The 20,333-nt window shown below is 41.2% G+C and overlaps 1 protein-coding gene across 19 annotated transcripts in view; it reads left to right on the top strand.

Moving 5' to 3' along the window:
• LOC309720212 (neurexin-1a-like) overlaps positions 1–20,333 on the top strand; it is a 256,636-nt gene that overhangs the window by 150,484 nt on the left and 85,819 nt on the right. For 15 of the 19 annotated variants that reach the window (XM_082556897.1, XM_082556890.1, XM_082556887.1 and 12 more), the window contains one exon: positions 20,126–20,307. In XM_082556897.1, coding sequence (XP_082413023.1) covers positions 20,126–20,307 — 182 coding nt within the window. Of the gene's footprint in view, positions 1–2,018; positions 3,132–20,125; positions 20,308–20,333 lie in introns of those variants that run through there. The other 4 variants (XM_082556896.1, XM_082556895.1, XM_082556894.1 and 1 more) reach the window with 1 other exon arrangement.

The raw sequence follows: 20,333 nt of genomic DNA, 5'->3' as shown, positions 1-20,333 counted from the left end.
AAATTTATATCTCTTAAAGTTTGGATCTGGAGCAATATGATGCATTTGGTGAGGCTTTCAGCAATATTTCTATTATTGAATTTATTGAATCTTGCTGATTGATGAGACTCTGCTGTTCTGCTCGATTCATCAAACATAAGCTGCTGGCTCGGAAAAACCCACACAGCTTTGGTGCACTTTAGAATTCCACCACTTGGGGGCACAAATGAACAAGTAAGTAATGATAAACGTGCTAAAAGTATCACTGCTCACTGCTGATGCCAATAATTTTGGGCGCTGCGATATTAACACTGCATTTCCATTAAATAACACCTGTATTTACCCTGATATTTAGCTTCTCAAATGAAGCTTCCCCTTCCGTTTCTTTGCAAAAGTTTGCAGTTAAGGACACACTAAGTCAGGTTGTTGTCCTTGGCAAGCAGCCCTGATAGATTGCCTTATTAGGCGTAATTATGCAGATTGCACTGCTGATAATTATAAAAGTGTAAACACATTCAGCAGGAACATTCCTTTTCACCATTGCAAATGAGAACAGAGGAGAGGTTCCATGCTGCCTACTTTTTAGCACCAGGTGGCTGCACCACGTTATTGAGATTCTACAAGGTGAGAGCAACACAGTTGCCTAATATGTGCAGCATCTGCTTTGTATTTCAGTTGCTTTTTACTACTATATAGGAACACAGCGTTAGTTAGAAGAGAGAGAAATGAGGGATCCTCATCTGTCCTCCTTCCAGATGGCAGATCATAGTTTTCTTAGAGTTTAATGTTGTAACAGTATGTGCCTGCTCTTATTGTTCTTCCTACATTTAAATTCAGATGATAGCAGCCATGCTTTAAAAGTGAGTATTCAACTCTCTGCATGTATTTCTACTAAAAACTGATTATACGAAATATTCAGAGAAATTGGAAAGGGCATATTATCCTCTGTGTCACGCTGGCTAAGTTGGCTTTCTTTGGGCATGAAATGCCTGTGTATTCCCTGTAAACCGTAAAGATCAGCTCAGCAGTGCTTGCAGATTTTTTTTTTTCCCCTCAGCTTAGGACACTGCGTTTCGAAGAGAAGGATGTTGAATAGCCAGTGTGCAAACAGAAGCAGGCACACTGCAGCTGAGCCTTGTGCTCTCCAATCCTGAACTCTGAACACTGAGCACACTTCCCAGCTGAACCGGATTGTGTTTATCAGCAGGGCTTTTATGTCCACATGTTCTCTACATTCCTGTAACCCTGCTGCACTGCGATCAGCCTTCCCGCTCTTGTGAGAAATGGTCTTTTATTAGCAGGCAAGGCAGACTTGCCCGGATTCAGCACCCTCTCTGTGGACAGTTCTCGACCGCGGGCTCTGGCATTGTGCGTGCTTTGTTTACATACGTGTGTGTCTGTGTGTCGCTGTGTGTCTGAGTGTTCGTACTTATGGTTGCTCATATGTTCGTGTGTGTGTTTGAGAGAGTTCCTTAAAGTATATGAGCTGCAGCATCATCACTCTTCTGCAGTAGGTTTTCTTGAGCAATGGAGAGGCGAGGATTAGGCTGGACTGCTTCTTTCCATTTTTATTTTTTTTTTAATCCAGACGACTATTGTCACAAAACTTCCCTAAATTCACAGACAATGAAAGTGAACAGGGAAGAGACACACATAAAAAGGGGAGCAGGAGGAGTGGGAGGAATGCTGAAGGATGAGATGATAAAAGTAGAAAACGAAACGAGTCTAGCCTGTCCCACGTTCTCGTTTTTTTTTCTTTTTTTAAACCGCTGAAGAGTGTTCACACGGGAGAGTGGATTGAGAAAGACTGAAAAGAGAGAGTAGACTGTGAAAGGAATAAGGGCTGGAGGACATAGCTCCAAATCCTGCTATTCTGCCTAAATAGGCTCTTCCTCTGCAATGCACTCAGACTCCAGTGATTCGCTATGTGAATGCTGCCCATTTGCATAGCCACTCTCCCTCTTGCTTCCTGGCTGGCTGTTGAGGCTCCCCCCTCCCTCCGTCCTTCTCCTCCCTCTCCTCCTCCTCTCTCCCTTCTTCCTCTTGCGCACATCTTCTGGAACGGCGGTGCCGATGCTGGCTGTGTGTGAGTGTGTGTTCCTGCCCAGGGCTGCTCGTTCAGGTACCGGCGTTGCTATCGCTTGGTCTCACTGAGAACAGATATCTCTAGATGGGGAACGAGTGCGCTACTTGGCACAACTTACAGGTACAATCACGCAGTCTACTGCACGCTGCTGCAGCTGTCCAACACATGCAAATGAGACTCGGATTTAACTATGGTCCCATTCCTCTGGACAACCTTTGAGACCACTGGAGGAGGAAAAAGAGGGAAACTCAGAATGTCTGTTTTGATTTTCTGAAGAAAATCACTTTGCACAGAGGCTGTCAGTCTCTTCTTAAGTAGGCTCTCTTCTTTCCCTGGCATTTGCATTTTTTTGGAATATTAACAGTTTTTTGTTTTTTTTTAAATGTGAAGATGCTTCTAATTTTGTGAGTGCTTAATAGAGGGTTAAGGGGAGAAACAGAGAAAACAAGGGAACTAGGGGAATTGGAGCAAGCTGGGATTTCTCCATTGCTGTTTGAGGTTGCCCTAATTTCTTGTGAATGTTTTTGATTGTTTTTCTATGATGATTTTTAATACTTCTTTACCTACCTGGGTGCTGCTGTGGATTTCTTAACTCACTGGAGAACAGCAAGAAGCATTTTTCCCTCACGGCCGACAATTTGTGAGGTGTCCCTTTTGCTTTTTCGGTCCTTTTTATTTGGCTTTTTTAAATGATTGTTTATTTCCCTGTGGATCTGTGTCAATGTCTCTGGCCATAGTGAGATTTGGCAAGGTGAGAAGTATGGGGCTGTGAGGCTCGCTGAAGTTCCACCTTGATCTGAAGCCTCATCTGGCCACTCAGGGAAGATGTTCAGAGGCTGGAGGACACAGTTTGCTCCCCTGAGGCCTGTTCCACAGCCCCGAAACTGGAATTCAGCTTCAGTCACCCATCTGGCCTTGTGGATCATTGCCCTGGGCTTTGTGGCAGGGTCAGAACCAGGTGCTGTGGAGAGTCTCCACCACATTCACCTCTCCAATGGAAACAAGCGCCACCATATTGTGCCTATTGCTATCCACAGATCTCCTGCATCCCTAAGAGCAGGGCACAGTAAGTATTTTCTTATCCTACCATTAATGCAATCCCTAGGTAATGTGATTTCTCAAGCAGTCCATCATTGGTGTTTACTTTTAAAAGTCTGTGCTTACTTCTTGTTACATTTTACGGCCAATGCAATTTCAAGTATTACTTATGTGGTATTGTCATTTTTCTTTTTTGTAATACCTAAAACTCCCACAAGATGTGTATTCAGCTCTGTACGACAGGGCGAGTCTAGCTTAGACCCATCCCCTTTTCTGTCTCAGCAAAGTGCCCTCCATGTCTGAGATTAGCCATATCCCTATCTCCAGATGCTCCACTGTGTCCAGATTAGCCAGGATTATAACGCTATGGCGCTCCATGTTGCCCCTGGGTGTTCGGAATAGACAAAGATGAGTTGCCTTCAGCTCTGTGGGACGTCGAGCTGTTCCTGGCCCCTGCCCTGCGTGGAGTATCGATGAGGCCCCTTTGCCCATTGGGGCGAGAATGATCATGATCCAAGCATCTGAAAAGGGGAAAGAAAGCAGGGAGAATATGAGGAATTATATAACCTCATGCCAACTATTCATGCTAGACTGCAGTGTGCTTGTCTCGGCACAGTATTTGTGATGAGGGTTTTAAGAATGCTGCAGCTTTTTGTTTTCTTTTTCCCTGTTTGGCTGTACTTGTTTTCAATTTGCTCTGTCACTTTCACTCAAGGTCCTGAGATATGTTAAAGATCGAGGCAAATGATACTTGTAATAAAAAGTACTGCTTTTTTTTTTTTCTTAGTTATCATACTGCCCTGGCATTTTTGAGTGACGTAATCACTACTGGTGTAACACTGACGTAATGCTGAAGTACCCTGGATATCACAGACCTTGTTTAACAATGCACAACAAATGTCTACAGGAACATTGTGCTTTCTCTGATATTCAAGTTTAGCATTACGAGCTTTTGAATCATGAGTTACAACTCTGTTACATAGCTGAATTGGTGTAATGAGGACGTATTTATTGGCGCAATGTAGAAGCAAGGCTGGATCCTGGCTCACTGGGCACAGATAGACCTGCCTGAACAAGGGAGTCAGTGCTCCTCAGTGATGATGAGGGAGCTGGGAGGTTTGCTGGCCTACTGAGACAACAAGAGAGGCAATTAGGCCACTCTGCCATGACCTGTCTGTGCCGGACAACACTCAGCTTGCCTCCTGCTCTCCCTAAGGACCTTTTGGGGGGGGGGGGGGTGTTGCCTCCAGACAGATTCCATGACTTAATATAACAGTTAGTGCAAATGCTTCCTCACGTTGTGATTACCGATGAGAGTCTGAGGGAGGCCGATAAAAAAAAAAAGTCTTCTCACTAACATGATTGCTGATTTTGGTTGATCAGCACAGAGGGTGCATTAATGCAAACTGGGAGGCATGCTGTTCAACATAGTACCTTGCTCCAGGACAAACCCTGCTGTTGTAAAGCCCCAGCACTGTCGTCTAATGCTGTGACAGAATTGGTTTAATTTTCATGGGGCTTGTTCTTTAGACAGAGTGTCAATTAAGCAAGTGCAGCTCACTTTTTTCAGTAAAACTGAGACAAAGGGTGTTTTTAACTCTTTTTGCTTCATACTGTATTTGTAGTTTCCATCTATTAACATAAAAGGGATTCTTCCGATGTATTACCCTCACCCATCTGTCTCGCTCTGTCTCTCATATCTTTGTTAATGTTAAAATCTAATCCTATTTAGAATACTTATGTAACTGTACCTGCCTTTCGCTCTTATTGTCACAGTGCATTTAACATTGTCTCAAGTGATTAGGCCAAGCAAAGCTAACAGAGTGCTGACAGTTAGTTCAGTATGCAAACTATCTCTGTTTCTGTGGCACGAACATTCACTTTTTCCACTTAATACGAAGCTATATTTAGTAACTCGAGCCGCCCCTATGGTGGGCTAGCCATTCATGTGTCCCAAATTTTCTGACAATATGAGCTCACAATTCCTGCAATTTCATAGGAAAAGTCACATTGCAGCCTCCCTCTCTTTCTCTCTCTCTCTCTCTCTAATATATATATATATATATATATATATATATATATATATATATACATTGATATGTATATATATATATATATGTATCCGAGTACTACTGTAAGAGCAAACATCTTTTGTTCCTTTTGTATTGAACTTGAGTGTCATTGATTTATGTGGAAAGAAGAAGAAAATTACCATGGTCAGGATGTATGAAATTGAGTTGGAGTGTGATGCATTGTTTGTTTAGGGCTAGCCGTAATGAGGTTCAGACAGTATCAACTCTAAGTAGCAGACATACCATTCATCACGGATACACTCCCAGAGGTGATAGTCTTCTTTCCCAGAGATGGGTACTGTACTCGATACGTTGGATAACTAGGTTATCGTGTTTTCTTTTGGACCAGTTGTTGAGAGTGAGTAGCTGATCTGACCAGTGGGAAAATAGTTTATTGTGGTAAAACTAGGAATCAGTGGTCAATAGGAAAACTGACTTCTTGGCCATTTTTGCATCTAACTTTTATTGATGAATGACAGTTCCAATTTGTGCCGTGTCTGCCATATCCTCATTTGCTTACTTTGCCTATGCTGTTTATATATTTGCCATCCTGTCAGAGTCAAAGCCCATACATTTAGTCAGGGTGGAGTCAACCTTCATTTTCTTGATGAGTATGCGTTGTACTTAGACGTCTGAGACCTCACCTAACACTCGTTCAATCAACAGTACCAGGAGTTTTAGCATTTCAAAGCTTGATGGTTTTATCAAAGTGGGTGAAGCAATTTAAGTGATTATAATCAATTTGAATGCTCTCCAGCTTCAGAGCTAAGGGTTGAAGGGATTAGAAACACTGCTCTTCTGCGCTGGCACTGCTGCACAGAGCAAATGAATGGAAAAAAAGAGAGAAAGAGAGAGAGAAGAAATAAAAGAAAAGCTATCGTAAAGAACACCAGACACGAAGAAAGTGAAGAAAGAAAACGAGAGCGAGGAGGGAGAAAGTTGATGGTGTCTGGTGTTGTCTCGCTGCCGGTGTGTTGTGAGCTTGTATAATATAATTACTCCCATGTCTCTGAGCTGATGTCATTCTGCGATAGTGCAAGGATGACAGTATCTTTGCTTCTCTGAGGCAGAAGAGATGATAGCTGCCCTGATAGGGATCTGAGTACATGTTCCTCTGCTCTAGTGGGAGCATAGGCAGTTATTGACCTGCGAATGAGAGAGCGAAGATTGCAGTCTTTTCATTCTCCTCCTCTTCTGATGTATGAGAACAAAAACACTCTCTTTTTATTTATATGTGCTTTAAGTCTTGAACCTACTTGCATCTTGTGTTACTCGTTTGCTCTCTTTCTCGATTATTCCTTTGTGTCCTTTCTTCCAACGCTTTGCTCTTTATATCTGTTTAACCACTCTGCCTAACCCACCCCCAGCTCCCTCATTGGTCTGCAGAGTCCATCCGAGCAGACAGAGTGGGCAGCCTTTTGTGCCTGCAGTGGTCTGTGTGGTTTCGGTGGTGACCAGGCTATGGTTGGCATGAACGGAAATGAGACCTGACTGTGCGTGCGGTAGGCAGCGAGAGGTCGGCTGAGTAATGTGTCCGGTTTCGGATTAGAGACTTGGAAGATGGAGAAGGAGAGAGAGAAAAAGAGACCCCCTCAGTTAACTCAAGGGTATGTCTGCTCCCCTCACATGCTTAGGTCCTGGATGAGTTTGAGTCAGTGAGCTCTTTACCCAGAAGGCACATTGTGATTCATCATCAACAGCATCTTTTTCTTCACATCTCCCTATTTCTTGTTCATCCTGTCTGTTTTCACCTCTGGCTTTCTATTTCTAAAGGTAATTTTGGAAAATGAAAAGGACCAGATGAGTAGTTGGCGTGTCACTGTTCACTGCTGGTGTTTATCTATGGAAAATAAAACAAACATGATATAGAAAACTAAATGTTGGGCACAGAAATGGATAAAACATATAATTGTCATATAATCTAGTCTGCACATACGCATTTTGACAGTAAAATGTCACCATTGATTGGTTATAGATGTGTCAAAATGTTAGCAAGCTACTAATACCAATCTAGCTACTAGCATAGTTAACTGTCACAGGTGTGTGCAGTGGGCCTAAAAAATTAAGGAAACACGTGAAAGAAGCCTTTAATCCTCTAAAATGGCGGCTATTAAATTGTCAGTGTGCACAACCTATAACATGTCAAGCACTAGCAATACACAACTAGCTTACCTAGCACACCAGGATAGCTTGTTAGCTCTGTAATTTGGCGGGAATTGAGACTGCCAAATAATGGCAGGTCTCTCCGGCGCTACATTTGCTACTAATATATAATGAGTTAGTGTGAGTATGTAAAACTCTCTGCTCAACAAAAAGGAAGGAAGCACCCCCTTGTGGGGCTATTAAAAATGTGCTTTATAAGTTTATTGTTTACTGAGCTGAATTCTCAAGGTGAAAGACTATTAAATAAACACAATCTAGCAAAAAAAATAAATTAAAGCCACCATCAAAAATACAATGGGTGATGAAATCATCGGATTACAAATAGCCGATATATTTATCCAGTAGCACAAAGTATAGTGCAACAATAATGGGCTGAAACAGGCCTATGAAAACACAGGGATTGATTATATTATTTGAAGCATTTTCGTGTGGACATGAAAAGAACATTAATTATTTAAAATGATTAGCACAGTGGTTCTTAACCTTGTTGGAGGTACCAAACCCCACCACTTTCATATGCGCAGTCACTGAACCCCTCTTTAGTGAAAAATAAAATAGGATTTTTTTCAAATTCAAGACATAGATATGTTTTTACTGGTGCACAAAATGAGCCGTGCATGTCACGGTGGAGGCTCTGCCGAACCCCCGAGACCGACTCGCCGAACCCCAAGGGTTCGATCGAACCCAGGTTAAGAACCACTGGATTAGCACAATTTTCAGATGTATTATAGGGATAAAAGTGTAAAAGATGGTAAGTTACATCATTCTTTTAGGATGCTTGAAATAGCGTTGTTTCCACATTACCATTTCTGAGCTATTGCAGACTACTGGCTAGCATTAACTGCTAACGGAAGACAGCGAGTGTGGAGGAGTGATGCAGCTGTAGAGCAGGTCAAGGTGTTAAAGATGCAAATGAAGCAGCTTATATGGTTCCCTTCATTCTGTTCTGATTGACTCTTTAAATGCCTATCCATTTCCTAGAGGGGGAGACACAAGAAAGGGAAAAAATAAGAAATGGGAATAAATAAAGCCAAGATCAAGAATGCAAAAGCCCACTTTTTTTTATTATCTAATCTGAATTGAGTTCAGTCACCCCAGAGAAACCTCATTCTCTGTCATCATAATGAGGCAGCAGCTATCTCTATGCCAGTCAAGCCCGCATATACACACATGCACTCAGATATGCACGCTGCATACACTTCTCACACAAAGAGCAACCCTCTACAAAATCGTCTTTCATCTCTTTGATCACTTCGAATCACTGTCACAACCAAGTGCGAATGTGGGTAGTTAAAGCGATATGCAAATGTACACATGGGAAAACCTTCATTTATAAAGTGTATCATATCATTGATTAGATCATTAAATGCCATTGATGTAAAGTAGTTTCAACTGTACACCAATAACTCCCTTATTAATGGACTAATTGGTCGTGGATGTTGAAATCTTCCAACCTGTGCATCCACAACCACATGAGATGTTGCAGAGGATGGGTTTTTCTGGAAGTCAGCATTCAGAAGTCAAAATTGCCACTGATCATTACATTGATTTTTTTTTTTTTTTACTTCGAAGTATAACTTAACTTTTACACAGTTCCTTTGGTACAAAATCGCCCTTTGCTTCCTTTCTGTGTGGGTGGATTGATTGACAACGTTCAAATTATCCTTAGCTTACCACATCATTACCTAACAACTTTAATGTCACGTATGTTGACTTAAAGATAGCCTCAAATAAGAAAACCAAATGAATGGCTGCCCTGTGTCACAATAGGAGACCGCCGTAAGAACCAGCCATGTCATAACTATTCTTCTTTTTACAATTTACAATTGCTCACCTGCAGCAGAGTGGCAACAGAAAGAAAGCTGCCCCTTAATCCACTCTAATAGGATTGTGTGGGATTTCACCTTCCTCATTGCTCCTTCCATCTCTTAGAGCCTCGGGCCTGCTGGCAAGGGCTGATAAAAACACGCCTGCCTAACACCTAAGTGCAAGCTAATATTAGCATATATTTTGCACCGCAGTGTAGAAATACAATGCATACCCACGCATATTTTTTTTCTCTCTGTTTATATATTTATTTGTTGGTAGATACATGCAATGGTGTGAGATAGAGGACAGCACAGCTCTCTTATGTAGGTGCTTCTACATTGGCTGTTGATAAGGGGGAGGCAGAGCTGTATGTACATCTCAAACACAGTATGCTGCACGACCAAACTCCCTCTCAGCCATCGACACATGCGTTGTTTATTTCTGGCGGTCTGTTTCTCCTGATCTTTTCCAGATTAATTTTATTGTGCGGCATCATTTCCATAAGATATGCATCTAATTAAATAATATCGCTCCACTTAGTGAGCTTACTTACAAAGTTAGACTACTCAGTAACAGGAAAAGCAGATGTTTAATCCTGCAATTAAGGCCAAGGCGTGCTCGCTGTCTCATGGGTGCAGCTTACAAAAAGAGTAAACAGTAAAAAAAAAGCCGAGGCAGTGTCATGCAGGGACGACATAAAAATCAGATACATTAACATCTGAAATAGGAATGATTTGATCTGTGATCTGTTTAAAAACCAGCAGCGCTTTTTTTACCCAAATATTTAACATTGCACTTTACCTCATTGGCAGATTTATGGATGCACGTTGTGTCTTGTTTGTACCAAATCAAACATGTTCTGGTAGTGTTCACGATCCACTTACAAAGTGTGAGATGTACTGCACATACACATTGCCCCAAGCTAAACTGTGCCTTGAAAAATAGTAAAGGCTTTGGAGAATGTTGATGTTTTATGTGCAGATGCAGAGATGTTTATTAAACATCTCTATAAAAACCCTATTGCGGCACGCTCATTTTGTAATTATGTAGGTTTACATTATTGCTCATTTGCATTCATGGAGCGGCGCTAAAGTTGGAATATGCTCAGTAGTGCACAGTAGCTCTGTCTGCTCTTAAAGCAATTTTCTTGTAAGAGAAGTATTTGTGCTGATGCAGTTTGGGCTGTATATGGTGATGGACCGCCAGAGTTGTCTCTAGTCTCAGATCAGAGCTTTGGCCCCAGACTCTGTTTTCTGCCTCACTTCCACTGTGTAATTATCCCCCACACTTGTCTTTTTCAGTAATTAGAACTGCAGTCATACTCCACATCTGCTGGCTCCCTAATAGAGAAGACAACAGCTTCTAGAGACCATTTGGAAGCTGTGATGTTTGGTGCATGCTACCACACAGACACACTGAAACTAAATAATGCACTGATGTCTGATGGCACAAAATCAGTCAAACGGGCTTTTAACCGGGAATGAAAAAGCTGAAAATCGACTGATGCTCGAGTTTCCTTAAGTCTGACTTTGATATGTCTGTTGGCTGGCGAACAAATTAAACACTGGATGCAGAAAAATCTAATCAACAAATTGCTGGCAATCAAAATGGCTGACCTGAAAGCAGAGAAAGGGAGCATTGTGTCTGAGGAGCAAATGAGGCAAGTGATGATGAGAGAGTAAATTAGAAGCTGTCGATACTGTGAGACACTTCTATCAGAGCCAAGGCTGTTGGCGGGGGAGGCAGATATGCAGCTGGTCAGGGTAACAAAGGGCCCGTTTGGTGTATTGCTCCATTAAGACACTGGGTCTTGTCAGCTCTGCCTGGATGGGCCATTCTGCTCCACAAGGCAGGGGCTCATGTATCACTTAGGACTTAGGGGAAGTGAGGTTGGCAGAGGAGGGGAGCAGAAGGGTGTGAGTGACACTGGTCGACTGAGCATTCATGGCATAATGTTAGCAGCCCAAGGGGTAGAATTTTACCTCTACCCTGAATTGATGGTCCTCTGCCATGAAGAGCGAGGGCGGGTTTGCATGGCTACCCTAGGGCCCCGTCATGATGAGGTGAAGGCTTATCTCTTCAGAGCAATATGAAGATAAAATATGGTGAAGTGCTGCTCTGGTAAGAAGGAAGGGGAGATTTCTTGTAGATTTCTAGAGTTTATGTCAAGGTAGAAACAGTTTAGAGCTGTTGAAGTGATGTCAGAGTCTGACTAAATACAATATCGACACGTGGCACACGTGCCAAACGAGTTATTAGTCCCTTATATTTTTTTTAAAAATCGTTTTTAATTTTTCCCATGAAATTCCTCAATAGTTTGTCTTTGCTGTGTAAAATAGAAACTAATAAGCTAATAATTAGGATTCAAGGAGTGTCCGTTTGTCACTGTTGGTTTTAGTTGCACTCAAAATAATTTGATGACCCACATTCTCTTCTAAATATTACCAGGTGTGGTGTTTGTAGACCCAGTACCATATATCTAACATATAGCTATAATTGGGTTCCATTATAGCTATATGGTACCAAGTTTGGTTAGTGACTCTCTAGAAAAATGTGAACTCCTTCACTGGTTGACGAGTAGTTGCTTTGCAAAGTCGGTCACAGAGAGGATACTGCAACAAGAACGCTGTGACGGCTTTGATGATTAGCAGATTCACTATGAATCTGACCCGCTATGCTTCGTATGCACAGGGGGGCAGATTGTTGGGGTTTTCTCTGTTGTTAGGTCTTCACCTTACAATATATACTTCCATTGTGGTTTGTGTGCTTTTGCATTTTGCTATTAGCTGGTGTTCTCTTAAGTACGTTTGACCTCTCGGGCCACCGTACAACCCTGCTTTCAAATCGTTATTTTCATGATTCTCTCTCTGTTTCCTCTCCCTCTTTCCTCTTTGCTGTGGTCGCTTTGTACTGTACTCGCCTTGAGGTCTGGCTTAAGTGCTATTCTCTCCTCATGTTTATTAGGTTCTGTTGCTCCTATGATTTTGGAGCCTGCATCTCATACCCTCTAATAAGGATGACCAATCATGGGGGCAAGCAGCAATGCCCCACTTTTAGTCTCCACTTAATTTAATTACATCAAATTAGCAAAGCAGAGAGGGGGTGGTGGTGGTGGAGCGGGAGGCTTAATCCTTTGCAGCTTATGAAGGCAGGTTGGACACTTTCAGCTGTCCTATGTGGAATAGCTGCTGTGGGATTGTCTTCATTAGAAGGAGCTTAAGGCTCATAGGTCACTGGATATTGTTAAAATAATACTGTCAAAATTGACTAATTAGAATATGTGCCTGGTCTAGTCTAAAGACTAAGATGGCTGCGTTAGGACTTTCTTATGTATCCTGGTATTATATCTTTTTTGTTTTTTGCCTTAGACCCACTTATAATTTGTCAAACAATTTTAAGTGTGAAAAAAGGTGCATTTATTATCATCAATAAAACATCAGAACGTCAGATTTGCTGTTACTGCAGTACTCTAATGCCTGTAAGCAGTAAAGTATGCTGTATCAGCATAGGTCAATATTATATCTCAATCCCAAACAGTAGATATAAGTGAATCCACTATTGGCCAGTGGTGAAGATTAGTCTCTGGGCAATGAACTGTAAAAGTTTATATCGACCGTGCTGTATATATGCCAATGTGCCCAGACTTATTAAGCCAACACAAAATAAGCAGGCAGTCTGTACTCTGGGTTGATTTAGCACCTCTGTCCTCTCTGCTTTCTGCTGACTGCAAAGAGAATAGCTTAGCTCCAGTCTTCTGATAAAGACTGAAGGAAGGATTTATCACTTAAAAAAGAAGACAAAAAAAGAAGAATCGTTGAAAGAAGCAGAGCGGAGTGTGTGCAGTATGCAGTTTCCCTTTACAGGAGTGCGGCAGTTATAGCCTGGCAGATTGTTCAACAACCACTTCATGCAAACACAATAAATGTTTTGGCTCTACACTAGCAAAACTGGAGTAAATTGATTAGGTGTCCTTGCTGTGCTATAATCCAGTGGTGTTTTTATCTGGCTGAGCAAATCTTAGCTAATCATGTGAAAATTAGAAATGGTCGCATTGAAAGTTGGTTTTGCTGTTGTTTCAGTTGTGCCGTGTGCAGGATTGTGCCTGCTTCAGCCTATGATGGAATCTTTTCACATGCCTGCTGATTCTGTTCTAACTGTCTATCCTATTATAAGGGAGGCAGTTGTTTGTGCTGAGAGAGGATTAAGACAAGTCAACAATCCATAGTCTTTTTAGTCTCCCAAAGGGCTGCTCACACACCAGTGAAGATAGAGAAAGGCTTTTTTTCAGGATCAAGGCTTGAGAGCGAGGTTTAAATTGTTGAAAGGACCTTGCTATTCTGCAATGGAACAATGAACAGATACCGAAATAGAGATAGGGGTTGCGGTTGGCCACAGGCATCTCGTTGCATCCAGTGTACCTCCTTTTCCAGTTCTCAGTGTCCATCTGAATTTCCTTCACTTCTCCCCGAAAGACAGACAACCTGAGGCTGTGCTGTAACTGCCCACTCCGAATAATTGGAAAAACAATTGCTCTCATTTTTTCAGACTTCCTTTTGTTCACTGCACTTGATTTTCGCCAACACAGAGAAGCTGCCAGTCAAAGGTGACAGGCAATTAATCACTTTACATGCCAAAGTTACATCAAGCACAAAGATGATACATGACAGGAGGGTCTGTTTCCTGCTTGTGTCTTTTTTTCCCTTTCTTCTTTGAGTCTTTGTCATGCAATTTAAAAAATATGTTCTAACTAAAAGATTTTTCCTGTAATTACTGTATATAGTTTTTGTAGTCTAAGAATATACTCTGACTAATTCAGCAAAGACAAAGCCCATACAGCAAAAATATATCAACAACGACACTGTTAAATTAGTCTGTAGCACCTAAAAACATCACCTAATCCATTATACGGCAATGGCTGCATTCACACCATGAAATGCTTCTATAAAACACAAACCTTTTGTGTGAGGTAAAATTTTGGTATACTGCAAGTAGTAAAATAAGAAGAAAAAAGTGGAAAATGTTTTTGTTTGCATTGTTTGCATTTTGTTTGCAGACAAAAGGTTAAGCAAAATCTATCTTGCCTGTATCGCTTTAATATGAGGGAAATAAGCTTGACATGAGAAGGCATCTGCCATTCTTGCCTTAAAATTTCTTTGTTTTTTATGATATTTTCATTTCATTTGTGTGAAAAACCTATAGGAGATTAGAGTAAACTGTCTTTTGTCTCTGCATTTGTAGATGTCGACAGGGAAAATACTACACTAGTGGTAGATGTGGTTTGGCCACTCATCAGAACAGAGTGTGTTCTGACAAATCTGATGTACAGTACAAAAGGGATTCACAGAAAAAAAGCTCTCTCAAGAGAAAACTCATGTCCTTGTGCAAAAGGTCCAAAATTGCCCAAAGCAAATTTATGGCACTAAATTTAATTATCATCGGAAGAGATAGTATTGGGATATTGTGCTGTTCTGGTGCTAAAAGCTTCATTGCAGAATGAAAGAAATGGTTCAATGACATTAGGTGAAGAACCAATTGAACTAGCAGGGAGCTCCAGGGATAGTGTGGCTGGGAGAAACATGCATCCACCACTATGTTTCTTTTTTTTTTCACTGTACAGCTATGCCTGGAGTGGGGAAAAAAAGCACATTTTTGCTGTCAGATTATCCTAAAAAATGACCTTACATACCTGTAGAAGAACTCGGTAAATGTATGAATAGGATCTCATCCTTACGTGCACTGTGCACATGACTTAATAAAGTAGAAATGTGACTGCAGTATCTCACACACCACTGTTGGTACGGACTCAGAAATGTGTAGGACAAGAAACCGCCGTGGTTCCTCTCCTCTAGAGCAGTTAAGTTCACAGCGTGTCACCAGAACAGCAAACAGCCACAGACAAGAAAAACCTTGACAGAAATGCCACCTTGCCAACACAAAGGCCCACAATGCACCAGCAGGAGAACATAGTGCTTACATTATATGAGTATCCACAGAGACATCTTCTGGTATACATAAGCTAGGTTTTGCATTTACACCAGATGCAACAAATAATAAATAGTAGGAAGGAAATAGGTGCAAAAATACATAAATATACACACTGATAGTGGTGTAATAGGAGCAGTCACTGCTGGAGCTCAACAGACAAAGAAAAGATCGATACAGTAATTTAAAATCGACAAAAGAATAACATAAAGCCTTTACAGTGGTGTAAAAAAGAGATTACATAAACATGAAGCAAGATTTTGGATTCAAATGTAACTGAAATATAAAAAAACAAATGTTTATTTATTCAAATAATACATGATTAAAGAAATGATGCTTGGTATAAACTCAAGTAATTTTCATTTAACCAGATTCCATTAAATTTCACATTTTGCTTTGTACTTATGTAACAAAATTACATGGAAAATTTACATGTCATTAAATTAAAATGTCAGCAGGATATATATTTATATACATAAGAAAACAGTGTTGCTGTCACCAAAATCAGACAACTAAAAAATGTTACAGATTACTAACAGTAATAATAAATAATATATATAAAAATAATAAGTGTAAAGCAACAGTTCCATCAATAAATACACTTGTAACAGAATTTTGTTACTGTAAAACGTTCCAAAAGAATGGTACTCTTCTTTCATTACACAAAAGCTGATCCACATTCACTTAAATAACAGGAAGTGACTGTAGAAATGAAAAGATTGCCTTACAGAGCCTTCATAATAGCACCCACATGAAGCCAAAGAATAAATGTTAAAGGTCCTTAATACTAATGCTGTGACCAGTATATCTTTGTCCAGCTGAAGTAAACAAGTCGGGCAAATAGGAAAAAAAATATAATTGTAGTTCAGACACATAATCCGTTGACATTTAAATCACTTCTTCTGTTCACATCACAAGAGCTCTTTAATAATATTTGATACATTTTGTCTGCTGCTATAAATAAAATAATACCGTGGATAAAACAAGAATCGATTGACTGATAGATACGAGGTATTGGCATCATTATTTTGGATCATGGAGTGTGATGTGCCATTTAATTATACACTGAGTCCGTGTGAATGGTGCCCCTACTCGACTGTCTTTGCAATTCGCAGCTTTGTAATTGCTTCCAAGTTAGAACATGCAGCTGAAAAGATATTTAATTAGCTATGCTTTTGAAAGGTTCTGTTCATAACCTCACAGTCTATTTACCACTTCATCTCCTCAACTACTAGACCATTTAATTGTCCTAAAAGGTAAAATAGAGTGAGAGAAAAGGAGATCAGAAGGGGGCTTGTTGTCTCACAGTTTTCCTGCACGGCGCTAAATCTTCAGGAGCATTGATCAGAGATAGGGCCTTTACCAGATCCCGATAGTGTCGGATTGGCTAAAAGTGTCCTTATAAATCGTGGTAGTGATTTCTGTGAAAACTGAAATGGTAAACCAATACACATCATTAAGCTTCTTTTAATAGCACTCCTCCCAGGAGGATGAGCACACCCAAAAAATAGATATCTATTTTTATGAATAAATGATGGAACAGATGTTAAACAAAAACAAAACAAAAAAAAACTTTCTTCCTTTGGGATTCCATGCAAGGGATGCACAAAAAAATATCAAAAATCAGAATTTCAAACAGCTACACTATATTCCAAATCTGAGGTAATCTATTTTTGCACGCCAGTCATTACGGGAATCCATCGCAGCAAACAGAGAGAAACGCTAGTGTTTGGTCCTGACAGAAAGCAGATCTATAATGTCATCTCTCCTTTTTCGTATTTCCATCACAACTATGTAATTATGATTGGATTCCTCCCTCGTTTCTCGGCAGAGGCGGTAATATGAGGCGCCTTGTGATGGCAGTGTTGGAGGTTAGAGGAAAGACAGTCTGCTGGCCTGACCTTAGCCTAACAGTGTAGTCAAACACACTGCCTGCTTTGCGTATCCACTCCTCCCACATCTGCTACACTAAGGCACACAGCCGGGATGCTTTGGTTTGCTTACACCTGTCTCTTCTTATGACACTGCATCACTTTCTGAACATACAGAGCCTATAGGACAGTTTGCTATATGCTGCTACCTCTTTACAGTGTAAATAGATGAAGACATTGCGAAGCCGCAGCCAAGAGGGCCTTAACACACACACACACACACACACAGGCCATGTTTGCTATTCTACAGTCTACTATCCCACACACCTCTTAGGCCAAATGCAGGAGAACTCCTGGGATGGTGCTACATTTTTAATGAAAGCAGAGTGTTTGATCTGCCAATGTTTATCTTCTTTGATGTTAACTGACACAGTAGAGAGCAGCCAGCTCTCAATGTAGTCCAACACGAGGACAGATTAATTCATTATCCTTTAACAGTGGAAGATTGCGGTTGAGGAGTTCATCCTGGAGGTCTGGTCGAGGATCCGTAGCAGCCTTGAGTAAGACCTCCAGAAACACCGTCTCTGCGTTTCTGCAGCGTGACCCCTCTGGGGAAAGGACTACAAATGTCAGAAAGCATGCATTAATGCTTCTGGGGATAGGTAAAACAAGAAAATCTTGATTACATTCAGTTTCACAGATCTTGTATTGTGCATAGCTTCACCTCCGTTGCACCTGTACCTTGTACTTTCATTTTTTATTTATTTCTTTTTTCATTAAACAGTGGGTGAATAGGGAATAAACTGAAACTCTTGTCAAATTAAAGAGACAACAAACGGGAAGAATATCCAGGACACCACTGTATCTAATGACTACAACAGATCCATATCAGCTCCGGTGTCCCAGGAGAGAACACAAATAACAAATATGGAGCCAGTGCATAATTACTCCCCAGCACTGGAGTTACAGAGGCACGTGTCTGCTGATTTCATGCCATTGCACAACTGTGTAGGTGTGCATTAGCCATGTTTCTTCGTGTATCTTAATCCTCAACAGTCCCCCAAGGACTTCCCAGTAGTTTTACATGCTTGTAAGGATTTAACACTGCTTCACCACATATTGGCAACCTTATTATCTGCATGTTGGTTTCGGAACCACTCAGCTGTTAGTTTTGTCGACCTTTGGTACCATGATTTGAGTGTTTCTTAGCTTAAAAGCACTTCTTTTCCCCCCTCTTTTTTTTTTTTAACAGTACCGGTAAATAAGCTCTGTGGGAGAAAGTGGGTGTCAGATCATATGAATAGACTGAGGGGGAATTAGATGCTTAAGGGCCCGATGAGTTCCAGCACTGACATGGTTTAAAAGCACTTAATTATAATAAGCTGGAACGTTCAGCGAGTGTTAGGTGGCTTGGGGGAAACGGAGACGGTGACAACAGTCCAGCGCGAGATACACGGAATCGAAGATTACTCTGTGACTGGGCCAACATCAGATATGCATTAGTGAAACAAGAAGAGCTTTTTCAGTGGTAGCCGCCAGACTTCATGAAAAAGAAATGCAGCCCGCCTCGCAAATACATCACACATAATGTCTTTCCCTTTGTAGAAGTCATCAAGCTTCATAACGCTTTTTCCATTAGGAGAACAAAAAATGCTTACAGTGTTATATCATTAAGTTTTACAAATGCGAGTTATGCTTTATGAAAACAATAAATCCCGCCATAGATCTCGATGTCCCAACCTCGTTGGTTAATCACATTATTGTTAATTAATGATGCAATTCTTTTTAGCTAATGGTTGACAGTGTGTATTGACTCAAACGAGGGGATGAAATTGGAAAACGGGACTTGAGAGCAGACTGATGCGCTTTAATCGCTGCACTATGAAGCAGAGCTAGGAGAAAGTAAACAACAGGATCTATAAAGAAAATGCAAAATGTATCGATGGTTTTATAACCTCGTGAACTGGTTTACAAGAAAATATCGGAATTACAGTCAGAATGATTTATTATCTATTGTTCAGGCTAAGGCTGTTTAACTCCCTGCCCCTATGAATATTAACATACTCTGCCTCGCTCGCACTCTCTCCCGGCTTCTCCTTCTCTTTCACACTTCCACATGTAAATGCTTCGCACACTAACAGAGCTCCTCGTCTAATTTTTCACTAAGATAGCAGTTTTTATGCTAATCTGACAGCTGCATTTATTTGCGGGCTTTCTCGCTGCCGTTGATTTCCCAATCACATGCCCTATTTGTTCACAATTGTGCACACGTAACCAAGTTTGTTCACAACCTTACTGTGTTTGCGTCCTGGAAAAAAAGGGGAAAAAAATGGATTATAACACTGTCTTACTCTCAAAACATGAGGATGACAGTAAACGTAAACAGAATCCCACAGAATTAGCTGAGATTGACTCATTTCGAAGCATCAGTTTGACTAGGTCACCGGCTTAATGCTGCACAGCACTTTCTCACTGAATAGCTAAGTAATTAGAAGCACTCTTCCATCTACTAGGTCATGTTTGAACCCTTTTATGCAGCCGCTAAAGACAACAAGGTAATGCAGCACGACAGGAAATGGCTGGTTTGGAGGTCACAAGAAGGGCATAATTGGACCAGCCAGTCAATAATGCTGCTATCTCCATCTGCCTTTGAGGCTGCTAATGAAGCATGAGAGATGGGGAGGTGCCCATTTGGCATGCTGGCTACCTGTGAACTGGGGACACGGCCGCACATTCTCTTGCATTCACTCGTATCTCTTCCCTCTAGAGGTGAAACGGGCAGTAGCGGTAAAACTGAGTGACTGTGCAGGATTGTGAGGAAATCAGAACCAGTACCTGCCTCCCTCGTTTTTGCTGAACGTTCTCCTACTCATGAATTGACACGAGTGTACTTCAGACGGGGCTGAGAGCCGTTCAAGAGTGATATGTTGCTCATTGCTTTGCAGAATCATCGCTCTGCACAATAAAACACTCCAGACTGACGGTGCTCTGTACACACGGCATTGATGCCGGCTTTACTGTGTTAATAATGTTTGCGTGTTGACAGTCAGTGAGTCACGCCTGATAGACGGATGAAAGAAGAAACACACTATTAACATCTTTAATTCTGGTCTTATCTCTTTCAGCGGGAACAACATACATATTTGGACGAGACGGTGGACTGATCACATACACGTGGCCACCAAATGACCGTCCTAGCACGAGGGCAGACCGACTAGCCATTGGCTTCAGCACACATCTGAAGGATGCTGTCCTGGTGAGGGTGGATAGCTCCTCTGGTCTTGGAGACTTCTTGAAGCTCCACATTGTAAGTCAACAATATGTTATTTCTTT

This window comes from Aulonocara stuartgranti (assembly GCF_965226115.1).
Source record: "Aulonocara stuartgranti genome assembly, chromosome: 13".
NCBI classification, from domain to species: domain Eukaryota; kingdom Metazoa; phylum Chordata; class Actinopteri; order Cichliformes; family Cichlidae; genus Aulonocara; species Aulonocara stuartgranti.
This window is presented reverse-complemented; position numbering and strand designations above follow the sequence as displayed.